Source organism: Varroa destructor, unplaced genomic scaffold (genome assembly GCF_002443255.2).
Source record: "Varroa destructor unplaced genomic scaffold, Vdes_3.0 BEIS01000006.1, whole genome shotgun sequence".
NCBI classification, from domain to species: Eukaryota; Metazoa; Arthropoda; class Arachnida; order Mesostigmata; family Varroidae; genus Varroa; species Varroa destructor.
The window spans coordinates 11134091-11150795 of NW_019211459.1; the positions used below are offsets into that span (position 1 = coordinate 11134091).

At 40.1% G+C, this 16705-nt stretch overlaps 1 protein-coding gene across 1 annotated transcript; it reads left to right on the plus strand.

Moving 5' to 3' along the window:
- Positions 1-47: 47 nt before the first annotated feature.
- LOC111252427 (uncharacterized) lies at positions 48-10574 on the plus strand. The gene is made up of 10 exons (XM_086973847.1): positions 48-522; positions 649-721; positions 3003-3285; positions 3835-3920; positions 4047-4215; positions 4449-4509; positions 4753-4889; positions 5487-5610; positions 6112-6415; positions 6804-10574. The coding sequence occupies exons 3-10, from the start codon at positions 3003-3005 to the stop codon at positions 7419-7421; spliced, it is 1782 nt and encodes a 593-aa protein (XP_086829973.1). The 5' UTR covers positions 48-522; positions 649-721; the 3' UTR covers positions 7422-10574.
- The last annotated feature ends 6131 nt before the right edge of the window (positions 10575-16705 follow it).

Sequence of the window (16705 nt, forward strand, 5' to 3'; positions counted from 1 at the left end):
ATTCCCGCACTTTCAAGTCAAAACATCTGCACTACTCGCAACAGCGGCAGCCGAGGCGAGGTAGCGAAAACAACGTGAATCTTTCTCTGTCGCACTTCGTTGCTGTTTGTGTGATTCTGGATGTGTTTATGGACAGCAGAGCTTTCTTTGTGTGTACTATGTGCGTCGAAGTGAGCTTCGAAGCGCTCGAAGTTCCATGTTGGTATATGTCTGTCCGTCGAACTACATCATCGACTCGCGGTTGCTGTTATTATTCGGTAGCCGTGTCGGGACGGAAAATTTCTGTTCTATTTGGCAGACCTGAGCCTGATCTTGAAGCAGGCAGCGCATCTGTGTCCATGGTACTTTCCGTAAATTTCCCTCGTCGTATTGTTGCCTAGAAGTTTGCCACCAATTTGTCGTTAGCTGTTGAGCCAGGCTGTTGACTGTTGAGCTCTGGTGGATAAACGGACAACGAGTGAAGAGTTTGGGCGGTCGCAGTGTTTGAGTGGTGAACCCAGACGAACAGGCCTTCTAGTTATAGTAAGCAATTTATAAGTGCATTTGATTTCATCCTGGAAAGCTTTGAACGGAACGATTGGTGTTAATGGCGGCCGTGCTAGCTTTTCCTTAGTGAAACCTAATTGTCATATGACGTTTTGAGGACAGGCGCGAGGTGACGGTAACGGGTCGTGTAGAGACACACCGAAGCGACAACTTTCCACGACTAGAGAAACATGAGGTTCGTATGTAGACTCTTTCATTATATGCTTACATCCAGCATTGTTACATAACGAAAAAAAAATATTTTTAGAAGTGCGTTTGAATACTCTGAACGATGAAAATCACAGTGTTCGTATTATAGTGTATTGACGATGGATTAGAATGTCTAGTATTCAATTCTCGGTGGTATGTTAGTAGTCATGCGTCTATTTTCATTAAAAACGCATTTATGTGAGAAGACGACTAAGTTTCAGCAAATATCCTACGGCAGGGTGTGGAAGATTTTTTTTTGTTGTTAAATGTAGCGCGTTGTTTCGAATTCTAATCAAGTTCATGAGTTAACATGTGGCATCCTGACGATTTCATGCTAACTGAATGGGAGACTACACCTCTGCTATTAGTGGATAAACATTTATTCTTCATTCATTTAGTAGTAAAAATGTTGCGAATATGTGCCGTATAATTTTTTTTTACATTTTATGAATTAAAAACAAAATGCCAGCGAAATTTCTGCTGACTACCTCGGTTTCAACAATTTCTTATCTTGGTTCTCAAGATAAAACGTCCAACTAGCCAATTGCAATTGTGTGTCCTTAAGGCAGCACTGTTTGATTTTATTCTTTTTTTTAATGGTCTGTACCATTGACTAATAACTGGTGTCTTGTAGCATGTATTCCTTAACTGCTGCTATTTGGTAAGGGTCTCATCCAAATTCATCCAGTACAAAGGCTAATGATTTAATCCTCGGAAAAAATTACTTATGTCATGCTCCATCTGCTACCATCAAATCTCTGCTAATAGATCTCCACTGCAACCCTCCACATTAATAAATCACTTATTAGAGAAGAAATGGGTTGTTGTAATCCACAGACAGTGATCACTCAATAAAAATTTGCTGGCTGACCTTATTTTCTTGACTGCATTACATATCTCACATACAGCCCATACCAGACTAGAGTATCGGGGAAATTGCCGTGTCTCATATGCAAAATGTTGGTGCAGTAGCTTGCCCACGTTGATACGCATCGAAATGTCTTGTTGCTCAGTAAGTCAAGAAGGGCCAGACTAATATGTGTCAGTTAATATGTAAAATGGTTACGTACATTAGAATAACAATAATAGTACGGTTGATACTTAATATTTTTCTTATCGTTTCAGTTTTCAGTGGCTCCAAGCACTTTTAACTTCAAACGACTTCGCTAACATCAGTTGATTTTTATGTCAAGGAAATACAATCACTTTGTGAGGCGCATTTGAGTGTAAATTTATTTGACAAAAGTTAAGCTTCAAATGCATTACTTAAAAGAAAATCAACAGAATTGCTTAATACATAGCCTAAAAACACGAAAGAACATTCAGATGGCATTAATGTGTTATTATGACACAGGTACTACGTCAACCAACAGCCTGGTCGATTTTGTCAGGGATTCCATTCCACTGTCATAGTTAGGTTTATCACCCAGATGAGCTAGGGGGAGTTCAGGCAGTCGTCATTTAAATCTTGATTAGAACCTACATTGCGATTGACGAACGTAATAGTTACGCGGCGTTACGATTATGTACTTGTCGATTTAGATAAATCTTGTTTAGTTCTGATCTAAGCTAAAGCGTGCGATTTTGTAGACATAAGTCTTGATTTATAGAACTGCATCCTAATATAAGCTATTTATATAAATAAACGTTAATTATACACGCAGTCGATTTGGCTAAGAGAAGATACTTTTTTGCGCCATCAATTTGGACCATGTTTTGTGGAGTGGATATAAGCGAATCAATGAGGCGCATTTGAGTCCTATCGAAATCAAGATACCGCGCAGTTTAATAACGCTTTATAACGCAGGTGAAATGTTACAGAGAGCAGCACCGTCATAAGGTGTTCGTAGATGTATACGGCCCATTTCAAAAACCAAAATGACTTTTAGAAGGTGATTCCTGATGGTATATGCCTTATGCTTTTAAAATAAAGTATAAGATATCCTTAATACAATATGAATGTGTTACTTGGTACGTACATTGCTCTACTGATGCTGCAAGTCGAACCCGCTTAAAGCGGGTATAATATATTTAAGGAAAATCTATGTGCACATATTACGTTAGGCGTCAATATGTTGTTTATTTATATACCTATCCATTTTGGCTTAAGGAAGCCCCAGTTAGTGCATCAGATCCCCTACTCACTATTCCCCAAGGCCTAAGACGCTCCTCAGCTCACCGTAATCCGCCACCGTAACCTACCTTAAAATTTTGACTGTTTTTATTATTGCAAAATTTGTATTTGATTTACTGTATTCTTTTTTCAGATGGCTGAAGAAGACGGTAACGGCGATGGGCCTAATATTGTTCAGTTGAACAACGTGCAGCTCAGTGCGGTCGCATCGTCCGCTCAAAACCAACAGTCTATTCAACATCAGCCGCAGCAACAACTTCCGTCACCTGCTCAACAAGTGGCACAGCAACAGCAAGCGCAACTCCAGCTGCAACAACAGCAGCAGCAGCTGCAGGCGCAGGTGTCTCAACAACAAATGGTCCTTAACGGCAGCGCTGTTCATTCTAGTATCGCAACAGCGACGATACCGGCTACAGGTAAAAACCTCGTTATTAAAAATTATCATTATTAGAGTTAAGCTATACAACGAATGCACAAAGAAAGCACCTTTAAGACCTTAACAGTAATTGAGCCATTTGAAATAAATGTTTCCTGTGTAAATAACACGCCCTCAAAATATTAGGCGGTAAAAAAACCCTTAGTAAGACAGACGGAGCAATAAGGGATTACTGCGTTCTCAATGATCGCGTGTAGTAAGAGCAAGTATAAAATCTTCTAGTGCCTTTTGTAATAATGATTCGAATACGTGTGCAAACTAGTGTTACCAATTGCCGTGCTAAACCGATATGAATCTTCTAGCATTTGCCAACAACAAGTAAGGTGCCTCATATTTTACATTCAGTAACTGTAACAGGAATTGTAACAGATAGGAAACTTATGCATAGAAGGGTTTGCTCGGATCTCTAATTTTTTCGACCAAGACGGGAAAAAGATTGTGCTGTCGTTTAGCACTATATTCAGTTTGGCCATTAAATTATGAGTCGCACAGTAAAACACGGTACTCAAATATGCTTCATTTTCGTCAGATGTCTGCGGCGACCCTGTTGAGTCTGGACGTGAGTTGAGCATCTCTGCCGCAAATGGCGATCATCAGGGCGGACTTTTCCAGCAGGTACGTAACTCTTTCGCGAATAATAATACTTTTTTTACCTCGGTTAATTTTTAGCCTCAATGACAGACAGCGAAACTGTGTTTTCACTTCTTTTCAATTCCTCCGTCGTCGTACGTTATCTTACAGGTGGCCCTTCCAACTGTACAGAGCGTTCAGACCTCCGCAGCTGCCCTGCTGGCCACAACGAACCAACAGAGTATTAGCCAAAATAATTCTTACAGTAGCAAAAGCGTTTGCCGGGACTTCCTCCGAAATGTATGTTTTCGAGGAGCGCAATGCAAGTTTGCCCATCCAGGTGAGAAAAATATAGGCAAGAGATTATGTTATCGATTAGTGAGATACCAATTATTACTGATGAAGAATCGTAGCGGGAAAAGTTCACACTTAAATCTAAATCCCGATTACGAAAATCTCATATTTTAGCCCGTATAATTTTAGCTGTTTTTTTTTATGCGGCTCAGCCCTTCCCAAATGACTAAATTCTTGGCCGCAACGTTCATCTAATTGAGATGGCTCATTTGTGCACAGGTGATTCTGTCCATGGCGACTTTGTGTTTTGCCACGATTTCCAGAACCTAGGATGTAATCGGTAAGATTTCGCTCCAAAACATTGTTTGCAAAAAAAACATCGGCAGTTCACTATATAAATAGTTGCTTTGTTTTTATCATTCTTATTCGCGTTCTAGAAATTGAATCGTTAGTCAAGCTTTGCTTAAGTAAAGAGGGTGTTCATTATCCAAATTTCGATCTTGTGACTGAATGCTTATAAGAAAAGTATTGCTGTAGGGGTTCTTTAAGTGCGGGTATTTTAATTACTGTGATCATGTTTTAGGTTCGATTGTAAATTTGTGCATGCATCGAAAGAGGATGAAAGACGATATCTGGAGAGCGGCAAGTTACCTTCGACCGCTTTGAATGTTACTCCTGCAGAAGCCAACCATGAACCCATCTGTAAAGATTTCCTTAAAAGTAAGAACTTACACAACGGCAAATAGGGTAACATATTCAAAACACAGTGCAGCTTTACTAGTTTCTCGTGAAAGTCAATCAACCACGTTTCATATTTTCTTTTAGCAATAATGTAACACTCCGTGCATATGACACCATTTTGAAACCAGACAGTCGAAGACATTTGAATTTGCTACATCATTATGTCCACTCCATTCATAATAGAATCTGATAAAATATTCCAAGCCTTATGTGTTTTGCTTTTTTAGAGTTAATAGACATGTGTTCAAAATATACATAAGAGGCTAAATAGCAATACCATTTGGTACTCGTCCTATCTTGCAATGATGATCTCAAAGATTTTAATGTGACCAACAGAATTATGTAACGATGTAAATGTGCCGAACGACCGGCATTTCAGGAAAATTATTTGCAACGACAATTCTGCATATATATATATATATATATATATATATATATATATATATATATATATATATAGTCGTTTGCAGTAAATATAGTAATTTTTAACAATGCATTCATTTTCAAAACTATTTGAATCTTTCATAAATTCGTTCAGTACGTCCTTATATCAGTAACTGTCTTTAACGTTCTTAGGACAATGTCATCGGGGCCGCAGGTGCAAGTTCCGGCACGAACTTTCGTCTGGCGCTGGCGGAGATAAGGGCGGGTCTCTCGCAGCAAGAGACGGCACGGTTGCCATATACTACGACTCAGATAGGTAATAAGCTGAGAAGTTATTGAATGTTGGCCTGGTTTATTTTCAATCATGTTTCGAGGTCCGTAGGAGATTGGGTGATTGTAGTACTAATAAACGAAACAAAACAATAAAACACTTGCATAGCTTTATGTTCAGTTGTCAGTGTTGAACCTATGCTACTGAGGGGGGATTTCTGAAGCTAGGAAATTTACCAACATGGCGTAACAGTGTTACTAAATTGTTTACTGTTTGATTTATGGCATCTAGTGTTATTACTGGTATTATTATTGATAATTGCGAATTTGTTACAATTATTTTTTCTTCGCTACTACTATGCAAATTTTGTTGATTGCTCACTATCTATAACCTTACTTGATCACTGAGATTATTGTTTCGAAAATATCATGCTTTCATATTGCTAACACAGATGCATCAAGTTCCTATACTTTATTAGGAAAATGTTTTTATAACGAGCTAATCATTAGTATTTATCAAGTATCTGTGTATGGCACTTATTTGCAGATTGTTTCAGTTAGATAGCGATTGTGGGTACGGAGGCAGCGTAGCATCAACGAATCCGTTATTATTACTGCGGGGCGGCGAGCGACCAGGGGTCGAACGCGATCGCTGGTCGCCACTGGCGACCCGCGTGCCTCTTGGATTGGGGTCACTTGTTTCCGCAGGTCATTCACAAGCGACGAAACGCCGTCGCTCGTCGCAGGGTCCGCTTCCACCCTTCGAAGAGGAACCGTTAATGGCACCTGTAGGCAATTTAGAGCGCGAAAACCGAATGTTGAGGGAACGCGTTGAAGACCTTCAAAAACAAGTAAGTCAGCTGTCTCGAGTTTGTGCTTCCGTAACTGCCGTTAAGCAATATCTCAGGTGGCTGGTCTCAATAAGTAAAAAAATCAGATATCTAATACGTTTTTATAATTAATCGACATGTTACTGACCCCAAGCAAAAAATGTAGCAAATTTTCATGATATTGGTTAGGTTAATTGAAGTCAAGCAAGAATATAGACTGAATACGCAGTTTCGGAGTTTAGGGATACTTTACCACCATCGCATATTATTGATAAGGCTGAGAGTACAAGGTTGTTACGTAACATATCTTTTATTCTCTTTCGCAATTGACTACATTAGCATTAGTAACATTTTTTGCGTACTTGCTACATCTATCGTTTTACGCCCTGTCACTTCATCATCTTTGCAGGTAAAAGATCTGATGTCAACGAATGAGTTCCTACTTCAACAGAACGCCGAATTGCGACTATCGAAGCAGCAGGCACAGGCCCAAGCCGCTCAGCAGGCAGCGCGCGCCTGCTCGGGTATGTCGGGCCATGCTGGTGCAGCCGTCATGTCTACAGCCGGTGCAGTCATCTCAAGCAACGTGCAGCAACAGCTCGCTGCCGCTGCCAGCAATGTAATCCCCAGTAGCGTTCTAACAAGTAGCGTTCTCCAGTCAGTCCAATCGGCGGCAAACAATTTACCTGCAGCTGTTGGGGCCGTTGGACCTGTTGGTGCCGTGGGTCCTGTTGGTGCCGTGGGCCCTGTAGGCACTGTAGGTACAGTGGGAGGTTGTGCGCTGCCCAGCAGCGTTTTGTCGAGTATGCCGAATCTTTCCAGCGCTCTACCGGGTCTAGCACCAAACCTGTCCAGTGCTGTTTTAGGCGCGTCCGCCGGACCTATCACGTCGGAGCCTACCGTTGGTCTTGTTCCCGTCTCATCGATTATAACAATGAGCACAAGCACCAGCAATGACCAATTAGTGGGTGGTTATCCAATTGTCACGAGTCAGGGTCAGCTGAGATACAATCCAACAAGACCATAAAATGGACTGAGAAACCTGTTTAGACGGAATGGGACTGTAGCTTCCTAGATTCTACTCAGACATATATACACACATATACACGCATATATATATATACATAAGCGGAAGATTTATCAGAATGAAGCTTCGTCGATAGGGTAAAGCGAACCACCTATATTTGTTTGAAAATTCAGGATAATGATTATTACTATTATAACGGTAATGATGTCAGCTCGAAAATGCATGCCGGGCCGGAAAGTCGTTGTTATTATCATTAATTGAGCTACACGTTACCACTTAGCGCTTAGTAAGTGCAGACGGTGGCGTTCTATATATATATATATATATATATATATATATATATGTACATATATAATGGTTACTACCATTATTAGTGAGTCATCCTTCTCAGAATAATGTTTCTTGCGCAGTTGACGGAGGTAGTGTGCTAGAGAGAAACGGAAAATCAGTGAATGCGCTACACATTATTTATATTGATCGTGTATTTTGTAGGACCAGGTCAATACGTGACCACCACGTCACGATGCTGTAGCATATTTATATATGATGATGATTCACATTTCTTAGGGGCATATCAGTTATACTCTTCAAGAATACGGCTTAGTCATGCTAATAGTAAATTGATTAAAAATATATTGCAGGACATTTTTTACATTAAATTTTCGTTTATGCTACGAGTTGTAGACTGTATTATTATTTTCCGTGTGTACTGTGTAGGAATCAAAGGTGTGAAGATGTTTCGGTTTGTCTGACATGCACTCATCCTTTGCTTTGTCATGCTAATATTTTAGGAAAATATCGGCTTGCTGTATGTCTGCCTTACCTCATTTCGTTTCCACCATTTTTTTTTCACAAATGATTGTCTATGAGCACGTGGAAATCATGTCCGAGTTAGAGCATTGGGTCTTCGACTTGTAAAATTTTCTTACTTTAAGATACAACAATCAGCCTATGATCGGAAGTTTATCGATCTGTTTTCTTTTTTGGCAGTGTTAGTCCCTATGTCTTGTTAGCGTGAGCTAATGAAAGTCCATGTCCTATAAAACCAGTCAATGTTTGGGTTGATTGCCTAATAAAGGATGAATGTACCACAGGATTCTGGCAATAAATCACTTTTCGTGGATTTCGCTTACATTGCCAAACAGTAAATTAAGCTTATATTACACGAAGTTTCTGAAAATATTAAGGATAAAGAAAGCACACACCATGGATTCATTTTCTGTTGTCGTTTTTCGTTTCTGTTGTCTGCTCGGTGTGGACTCAGATCACGAAATTGTAGCAGAAACTTGGAAGTACTACGAACGTCATTCAATTCTTGTTGATGGGTCGTTTCAGTCGTAAAAAATGAAACCAGAATGGCATTTCTATCGTTGACAGTATTGCTTAGACTAGGCGGACGGTATCTTTGCAGTCCTTCCTGGGCACGAACAGCCATTAACCACCTGGTGTTTTGTTTCGTTGAGTGGAACGCTACCATGAAACCATAATTAAGGCAATGCAAGATATTTAAGTCTAGAGGCTGAACATACAAGGTGTAATGTTCAATTGAACATAAATATGCGTATCGAAAAACAAAATCGTGCCAGCTTTATTTCGATTATTTAGGCAATGTGAGCCAATAGTTAAGGTCTGCATCCTTTTTAACTATTGGTTACGATATTCTATATGTAGATTAGGTTGTCCTAATGATTTATATAGGCACGGATACTCTAAACCCGTGGTACTGTGACTTTTAAGCGTTTTGTATCCTTTGCAATTTTTTATCATTAGGTATATAATATCCTGCATACGCAAGCATTTTTTGTCTAATTTCCTATCGTATAAAGCCTCCCCATGAGGGAGACAGACATCATTAGACAATAAAACAAAATGCTCAACCCCAAATATTTTTAGCTATTTAAGATGGTCTAAATGCCACGTTTCCTGCTTGCTCGTACTCGGTGGTTTAAATGAAAACCTAATATAGGCACTGTTGTATTATGGTACTCAAAAGCATTTTGTTCGTCATTACGGCCTGCATGTGTAGAAAAGAAGATGGATGAGTCTGTGTGAAGACGTACCAGTCTGTTTTATGGTTATGTACTGCAAATAGCTTTGAATTATATGAGCGTTAGATTACACTGTTGCTACTAAATGTTCAACAATAATAGTAACGATAATAGGAATACTAACAATAATTAATTGCTAATGAAAAAATCGCATGTAACGCAACGTTTCGACAAAATCAACAATTAATAGTAACGGAATTGTTCTACTCAAAAAAGCCTGTTTCTCTATTTTTCCTTCTCACTACCTCTGATGGGTGTTCATTGTTGGCCTGTACTGCCGCCTCATGGATGCGACTAAACAAAAAAGCTACTTGTCTAGAGCACATTACAGGCACCACGAATCTTACTGCCTCCGAACAATGACAGAAAAATGAGTTCTATGTAGTGTTCGAGTTCTCATTCAAATTCGAGACGAATATGAGAAATAGCCAATTCGAAATTTACAAGCTAATTAAGAAAGCAATACCAAAAGCAAGAAGTGTCGAACAAAATTTTCCGCCCTCATGTACATTCTTGTTGCTTATAATATGGAAATTTTAGTGACAATTAACCACCTAACGGGCAAACTATTTATGACAATGATCATAAAGTGCATTCGAATTCGCGTTATCCTTATTAGTTTATTGATTCCTCGTCGTGTTGTAAATTGCAGTAAATTGGGGACTAGATTGTTATGTTCGTCTTTCGTTCTTCACCAATTGTCATATATAAACAAAACAGGAAACAAGAATAAAACGCTTCAATTACCGATTTTCTATTACCATAGTGGCTAACACCACTGATTATTATGATACTATAATATGTTTGCTTTGCGTACACATAGATGTCATAGCTTAATGGCTTTCAATTCATCTCTACCCCCATTTTAGTGTGATTGAACTATTTGCATGGACAATAATTATAGTGACAACAAGTCTGTATAATATATGACGAATATGATGGTATCTTCGAGAGCCAGTGAAAACTTGGTGTCCCGCTCGACCGTAGCTTGATGTGATAGCTACCTATTGTATGTAGACATAAAGGAAATGCATTTGGAGACATCTTAATGTTATTTGTACATAATAAAAATAATACAAACATTGAATAATTGCAAACAACTCAACGCTGTCTATATTCTTGTATAAAAAGCCATTTAGTTGACGTTCGACGGACCATTAAGTAGCTAGCATATCTACAGTTGCTGCGGTATGACTTTGCAATTGTTAAATATGTGACTGATAAATGCAAATGACAAAAGGAAGTCGATAGCTAATATCAAAGCGTATCAAAGGATTGTTTTAGACAAGATTTTACTCCTCGATGTTTTACAGTCAGCCTTAAAAACAGAGCAGGATGACAAGGAAAATATGGGTGACATTTTGGTTACCATGCTCTACATTGCCTGTTTTACCATCAAAAACCATAATTATGGAGAGGTACATATGCCTAAAAGCACATGAGTGTGCGACTGCAAAAGTCAAATATCTGATGTCATTTTAGCAGCATTACAGCATTATTTGGAAGGCATTGACAGGTAGCAGTAAAAAGTTTTTACTTCTTAGAGCTATGCAGTAACAACCGGGGTGCCTCTGGGCATTCTATTCGTAGCTGTTAGGTGCACATGGAAACTACATTGTGGCCTAAGACGTACAAAAATAAGGAACAGCCCTCTGACACTGTTTGATTATATCTTTATTTTTTTATCAGTAACGTCCAGAATCTTTTCAAGAGCCATGCCACACGCCCGACATACGTCCTTGACCAAGATGTTAAGCTTTGTCATATAGAGATGGTGGTCTGTCAAGGGTTGAAGACACCGATGTGGCCCTTTCAGATCTCATACATCATAAGGCTACCTGCTCGTAAACCATCTGGGTGATGCTAATGATAAATACATGCAAAATTATATAATAATATAATTGTGCTATAATTCCGTGATTTTTATTTATCTCTTTTGGACTGTTGGAGTCACGTCAGAATGCACAGAAACCAGCAAGCCTTTTAAGAAAAACCCATCCGTTTTTGGGCCTCTATACGCACTCTTGCTTAAAACTAAGTCGTTTCTGGAAAAAAAGTGAAAAAAAACGTTGGGTCGTAGAAGTACTCGAAATGCTATTTTACCGAGCAAGAATATCTTTTTTAGCAAATCGAATTCCTTCAGATGTTCATTATATCTACGAAAACTTATTAATATTAGTAAATGCAGAGTGTATTATAATGGTAGTTTGCTCTCTGGAACTTAGCAACAAGCAATGACAAAAAGGAAATACAAAACAGAGCATCGAGGTTATATAAAATATACATTCCTTTTGTCTTTTGTATTTCCTTACCATGAGCAAACAAATTTTTCAGCTTTCTAATTTCTCAGACAAGGCCCTCGACGATAAGTCATTGACTTTGGGTCTTTTTAGGGGGGAATATGCGGGTAGAGTCATTTAACGATGTCAACCTGTGGTACATAATAAACTATATTTATTGATTCCTACTGTTTTGCAAGGTTATTGCTCATAACGCGGCCTTTGGAAGTTAGATGATTGGACGCTGCGTCTATCGACTAGCGATCATTATTTCTACGACTATCATGACAACCATAATTTGATAAATACTGTTTGTGCATTTTTAAATAGGCCAGTGCTAAGACACTGTATCGTCACCATTTGGGTAAATAGAATTTCGTTATGCTGCCTGATAACGGTACTCTGCTCGAAAAATATAGAACAGTCGCTGCAAAACCGACTTTTTTTTTTTTATCTGCAGACTACCTCTCTAGTCACCATGACCTAAGGGCTATGATATATATATATATATATATATATATATATATAAAGGAGAGAGAGAGAGATTTCTTGTTTTTCACGAGACTTTTGCCTCATTTTGCGTATATTCTAGGAATTCATTCTTCAATTAGCTCCGTTGGGCCGGTAAACTGTAAATCTTTATACACGATCGGCTATGATGGCAACTAATAGTTGAATTGTTTCTGATCGAACCATTACTGTTGTTACGTTGCTGCCTGACTATGGCAGACGAACAGGATGAAATAGACAACCAATAGCTGTTTGAGGTTCCGCTATTTGTTCGGAATGAAACATGACGGATGATCGATTGAGGAATTTTTTGTTACAAATGCGTTCATAATGCACAAATATGAGCGCATCTCACGTCACTGCCGCTCTGTTTCCCCTGTCTGATCTTCTAAGTTTACTTGGGAAAGAAAAATAGAGATTTCGTTAAGAACGGGCTACATACCGAGCATAGACACGTTTCGTTTCTTGCTTACAAGAGCCCGCCGTCGGAGGAAATGCCTGATATTCCAAATGTCAGACATATGATAAAAATATGACGTGTCCATCTCCCAGTAACAGAATTTGGGTCATTAGAGCAGTCAATTTGTATTGAGTCAGTCAGTGTCTGTTTCTATCATAATAAAACAGGTAATAGCGATCAATCACGATTCGATGATGATAGCCTTCTTTACACATGAGCTTTGCTATAAGGTGATCGAGGTGTCCACAATGAGCAACGTTGGCTAGCATCTTATCTACTTTTGGTATTGTTATCCATGAAGAGCTCATTAGGAGTTATGTAGGTTAACCGGCAACGAAATTATCGAAACAAACAGGCATGTATTGTAGGTATATTTACGAGCCGCTTACGAGTGCTCTATTAGGGGTAAGTGAGCAGAGAAATAATAAAGGACGAGGTCTGGGTCGCATCTAACTTCACGGCCGCCGGGATTCATTAATTGACTCAATTTTTCCTACTTTCAATACTTGAGAATGAAATTTGTTAGATATTAGCCACAAAAGACGCTGAAGATAAGTTTGCCTTGCGACAAGCCACAAAACCCAAAAGTAATTGTCAATACGACTTTTGTAAAATTAAAAACATTACGAATGCTACTCGAAGTAAGTGTTTCAAATAGAATAATTAAAATGGATTATTGATCGGGAGCCAGTAGTAATACAATGTGCTGCTGAGACGCGATTACTGAGACTAGTAATAAATCTCGTTCATTTGTACCAAATGTAGTTTTATTTGAACTTTCTTTTCTTTTATTTTATATTTTTTTTTCGCGCCAATATTTTTTCATACATGTGGATCAAAACAATAGTTATCTTTTCAGCAGCAGGTAATTAGTTCATGTTACCTAAGCATGGGCTCCGGTTGCATAAATTAATGAGTTATTTGTAAAAATCTTCTTTGGACTTATGGTCAATGGAATATCTATTGCTTAGGAATTGCAGGCTCAATCCTTAGCTGATTTAATAAAAATTTGACCGTGCACTAACTTCGTGGAAAATCGCAAATTGTAGTGGCTATATGTATCCAGCGCCGTCTTTTTCCGGAGCAAGTAAACACATCGATTTTAATAATTTAGCTCTGGAGTAGATGTGCCACTAGCTTCGAAATGTGGAGTAGACGAGTAACAAAATTCATTTAGACAAATTATTATTAAAAATTTCCTTTACTGCTATTAATCTCCATTAAACTTTGAAATACATTATATTCAGCAAAAACGGAGTTTAAATCTGCTAAAACGTCAGTACGATTAAATAAATTGAAGCTTCCCAAGTTTCCAATGAAGATAACTGTGATAGTTAAAGGACAGCACAATGTTGTTTAATCACTATTATTACATTATTATTTGTTAACTCAAACTCCTAAAATTATTTCACTTGATTTGCATGTAGTGTGCATGCGACTTATGGCAACAATTTCCATTTATTTCTTACTCTACGATCGATCGTTTGATTGAGATTAGGGAACGACCAAAAGGTTAAATAGTCACTGTGTGGAACTTCAGCTGGCTAGCTATGCTCTATGTCATTATCATTTATTACATATTACTGCCTTCACGAGAGTCGTCCGTAACCAGTAGTTTGAGGTATATTCTTTACGAATGAACATGTTTAAGTAGGAGCATATGTAATGTTAATAGCTTATTCTGATTTTATGATTTTCATACATTTTCATGGAAAACACTGAGCCTTTATTGTGGTTGTAACAAGCAAGCCTGAATACGTATTCATAATCGTTATCCCAACGATCATATTTTGTTTTCAGGGTGGACTTTACTCCGTGCTCAACACGGATGTACTTTAAAGAAGCCATTTTTTATTCCTATCCACAAAAAATATTTAGTGCCAATTTTTTAATACATAAAAAATATTCTCAATAACTGATGAGACAGGTGTCTTTTCTATGTAAAGTATATGTAAGAACTCATGGCTATAAATCTGTACATCATGTTAAAATTCTAAATATTGTCATCTGTAGGGAAGTTTTGTTATGGAGATTAGTCTTGACTCAACTGCTTTCTAAGGGGCTCACTAGGTATGTTATCCAAATTATTGTCAGTTTATTATATTCAGCGATCAACGAAATACCCACTTTGTCGTCACTGAGTTTGGCATTACTTCCTCCAATGCAAAAAATATTATTAGGAACCAATAAATACATTGTTTCATTTTCTGTGCATACTTTATATGTGAGCGATCTCCTCAATAATTTTCCCAGCCTTGGTTGATCATCTGTGTTATTCAAATTTGGCGCGTTCCAATCTAGTCCAGTGGCACAGGGCGGGGACAAATCTGCTGCGTGCCTGGCGCACGATCCACTATCTATTAACTCAATAGGCCCGCCCATTGCTGTGTTGCTAGTTAGCTCCGGCCAGAGGCAGGTTCGTTGCTGTGCCTTCTGGTGGTCAGGAGATGTTAGGTAGTAGATAAATGCGAGGGGCTCAGAAACAGGCACATAAGCTGACAGCGTGGGAGCAAGCGGGCTGCTTGCCGCTCGCACTGGAACATGCAAAAGGGTGACCGCTCACAGTAGAATATAGCGCCTTCTTCGATTTGAAAACTTCCAGTGGTAGCTGCCACCCGTTAAGGCGGCCGGCCTCCTTGACCGTTTTAGACCCGCCGCGGCGGTGGCTAATATCGGACGACAGCGACGATACTAGCAGCGGCTTCGCAGCCATTAGCCTAGCGTTACTGCTTTGCTGTTGGTTGCGCTATACACTGGTCGTTGCTCATCCTCCGCTAGTCACATCTACTCTTGCTATTGATGACGTTGGGTGAAAAGAGAAAGGTAAAAGAGAAAGGACTGCCAGTTGCGCCCCGAAGGTTGCCGCTGGGTACTCCGACTACTATTTGTTTTGCTTTTGCCGTGGCTGGTTCCAGCTTCGGCGGCTGACTTTGTGGCTCGTTAACAAAAGTCGCCCTTGATCGCAGCTGCTGTTACTGCGGGCTGTGTAGGCTATTACAATCTGCTGCCGTGTCTGCACTCACTGTACATCTCAGTAGCCGTCATTCGGCGCGTCACCACCCGCCACTCTGTCGGCAGACTGTGCCGCGCCTACTAACCGAATAGGCTTGGCCGTTTGCTCCTCTGTCGACTCCCTCTCTCTCCTGCTCTCCCGTCTCACTGCGTTTGGATTTGCTATTCTCTCTCTAGCTCTCTGTTCGCGCGCTTGCAGTGCGGCTCGGTGCGCCGAGACGTAGCGCTCGCCAGTGGCGGGCGGCACAGCCCATCGTGCGCACAGTCGAGCCAGCAGACAGCAACGAACAAGTGCCAGCGCGAGAGCGAAAAGCGCTAGCTGGAACAGCATGCGCCGTGGCGGCGGCGGCGGCAGCGGCCGTAACACCAGCGGGCTCGGCCAGACGTTCCTATCCCGCTCCCACTCTTTGATTCACCGCTGATCTATCGGCGCTGAGCTGCAGGCAAGACGGAGGGCGTCAAGAAGGTCTGCTGAGGTGACTGTCTGCTCGGCGGAGAGCGCTCCGCCAGAGAGATTAAGGCTAAGGGTGCCAGATGGCGAACAGACAGAGGCTGGGCTAGCGCTCACGGGCTTGGCGGCAGGGAGACGCTCGATGGCTACTACCAGCAGGGAGCATTAGACGACGACATATACAGTCACTATGGCATAGCAGACGCGTTGCTAACTAACGACAGAACGGTGAAGGCAAGCGCTTAGGCGGGCATCCACCCGATCGGGGAGAATATGTTTGAGCAATTGGGAGAGCGCTCTTGGCCGAGTAAAGGCTCGCTCTTTCTTTCTTTTTCATTACCCTTTATTTATCTAATGTTCTCTTCCGACCATTTGCCGTTGCATAGGGAGTCGTCTAATTAGGCAGCCTGTTCGCGGTTGCGCGATGTTGGCAGTAGCAGCAAAGCAAGGAACGGACTCTAGTTGCTGTGACTGCATATCTGTCTAAAGGAGTGAATAGGTGTATGTGTATGTTTGCAATGGGC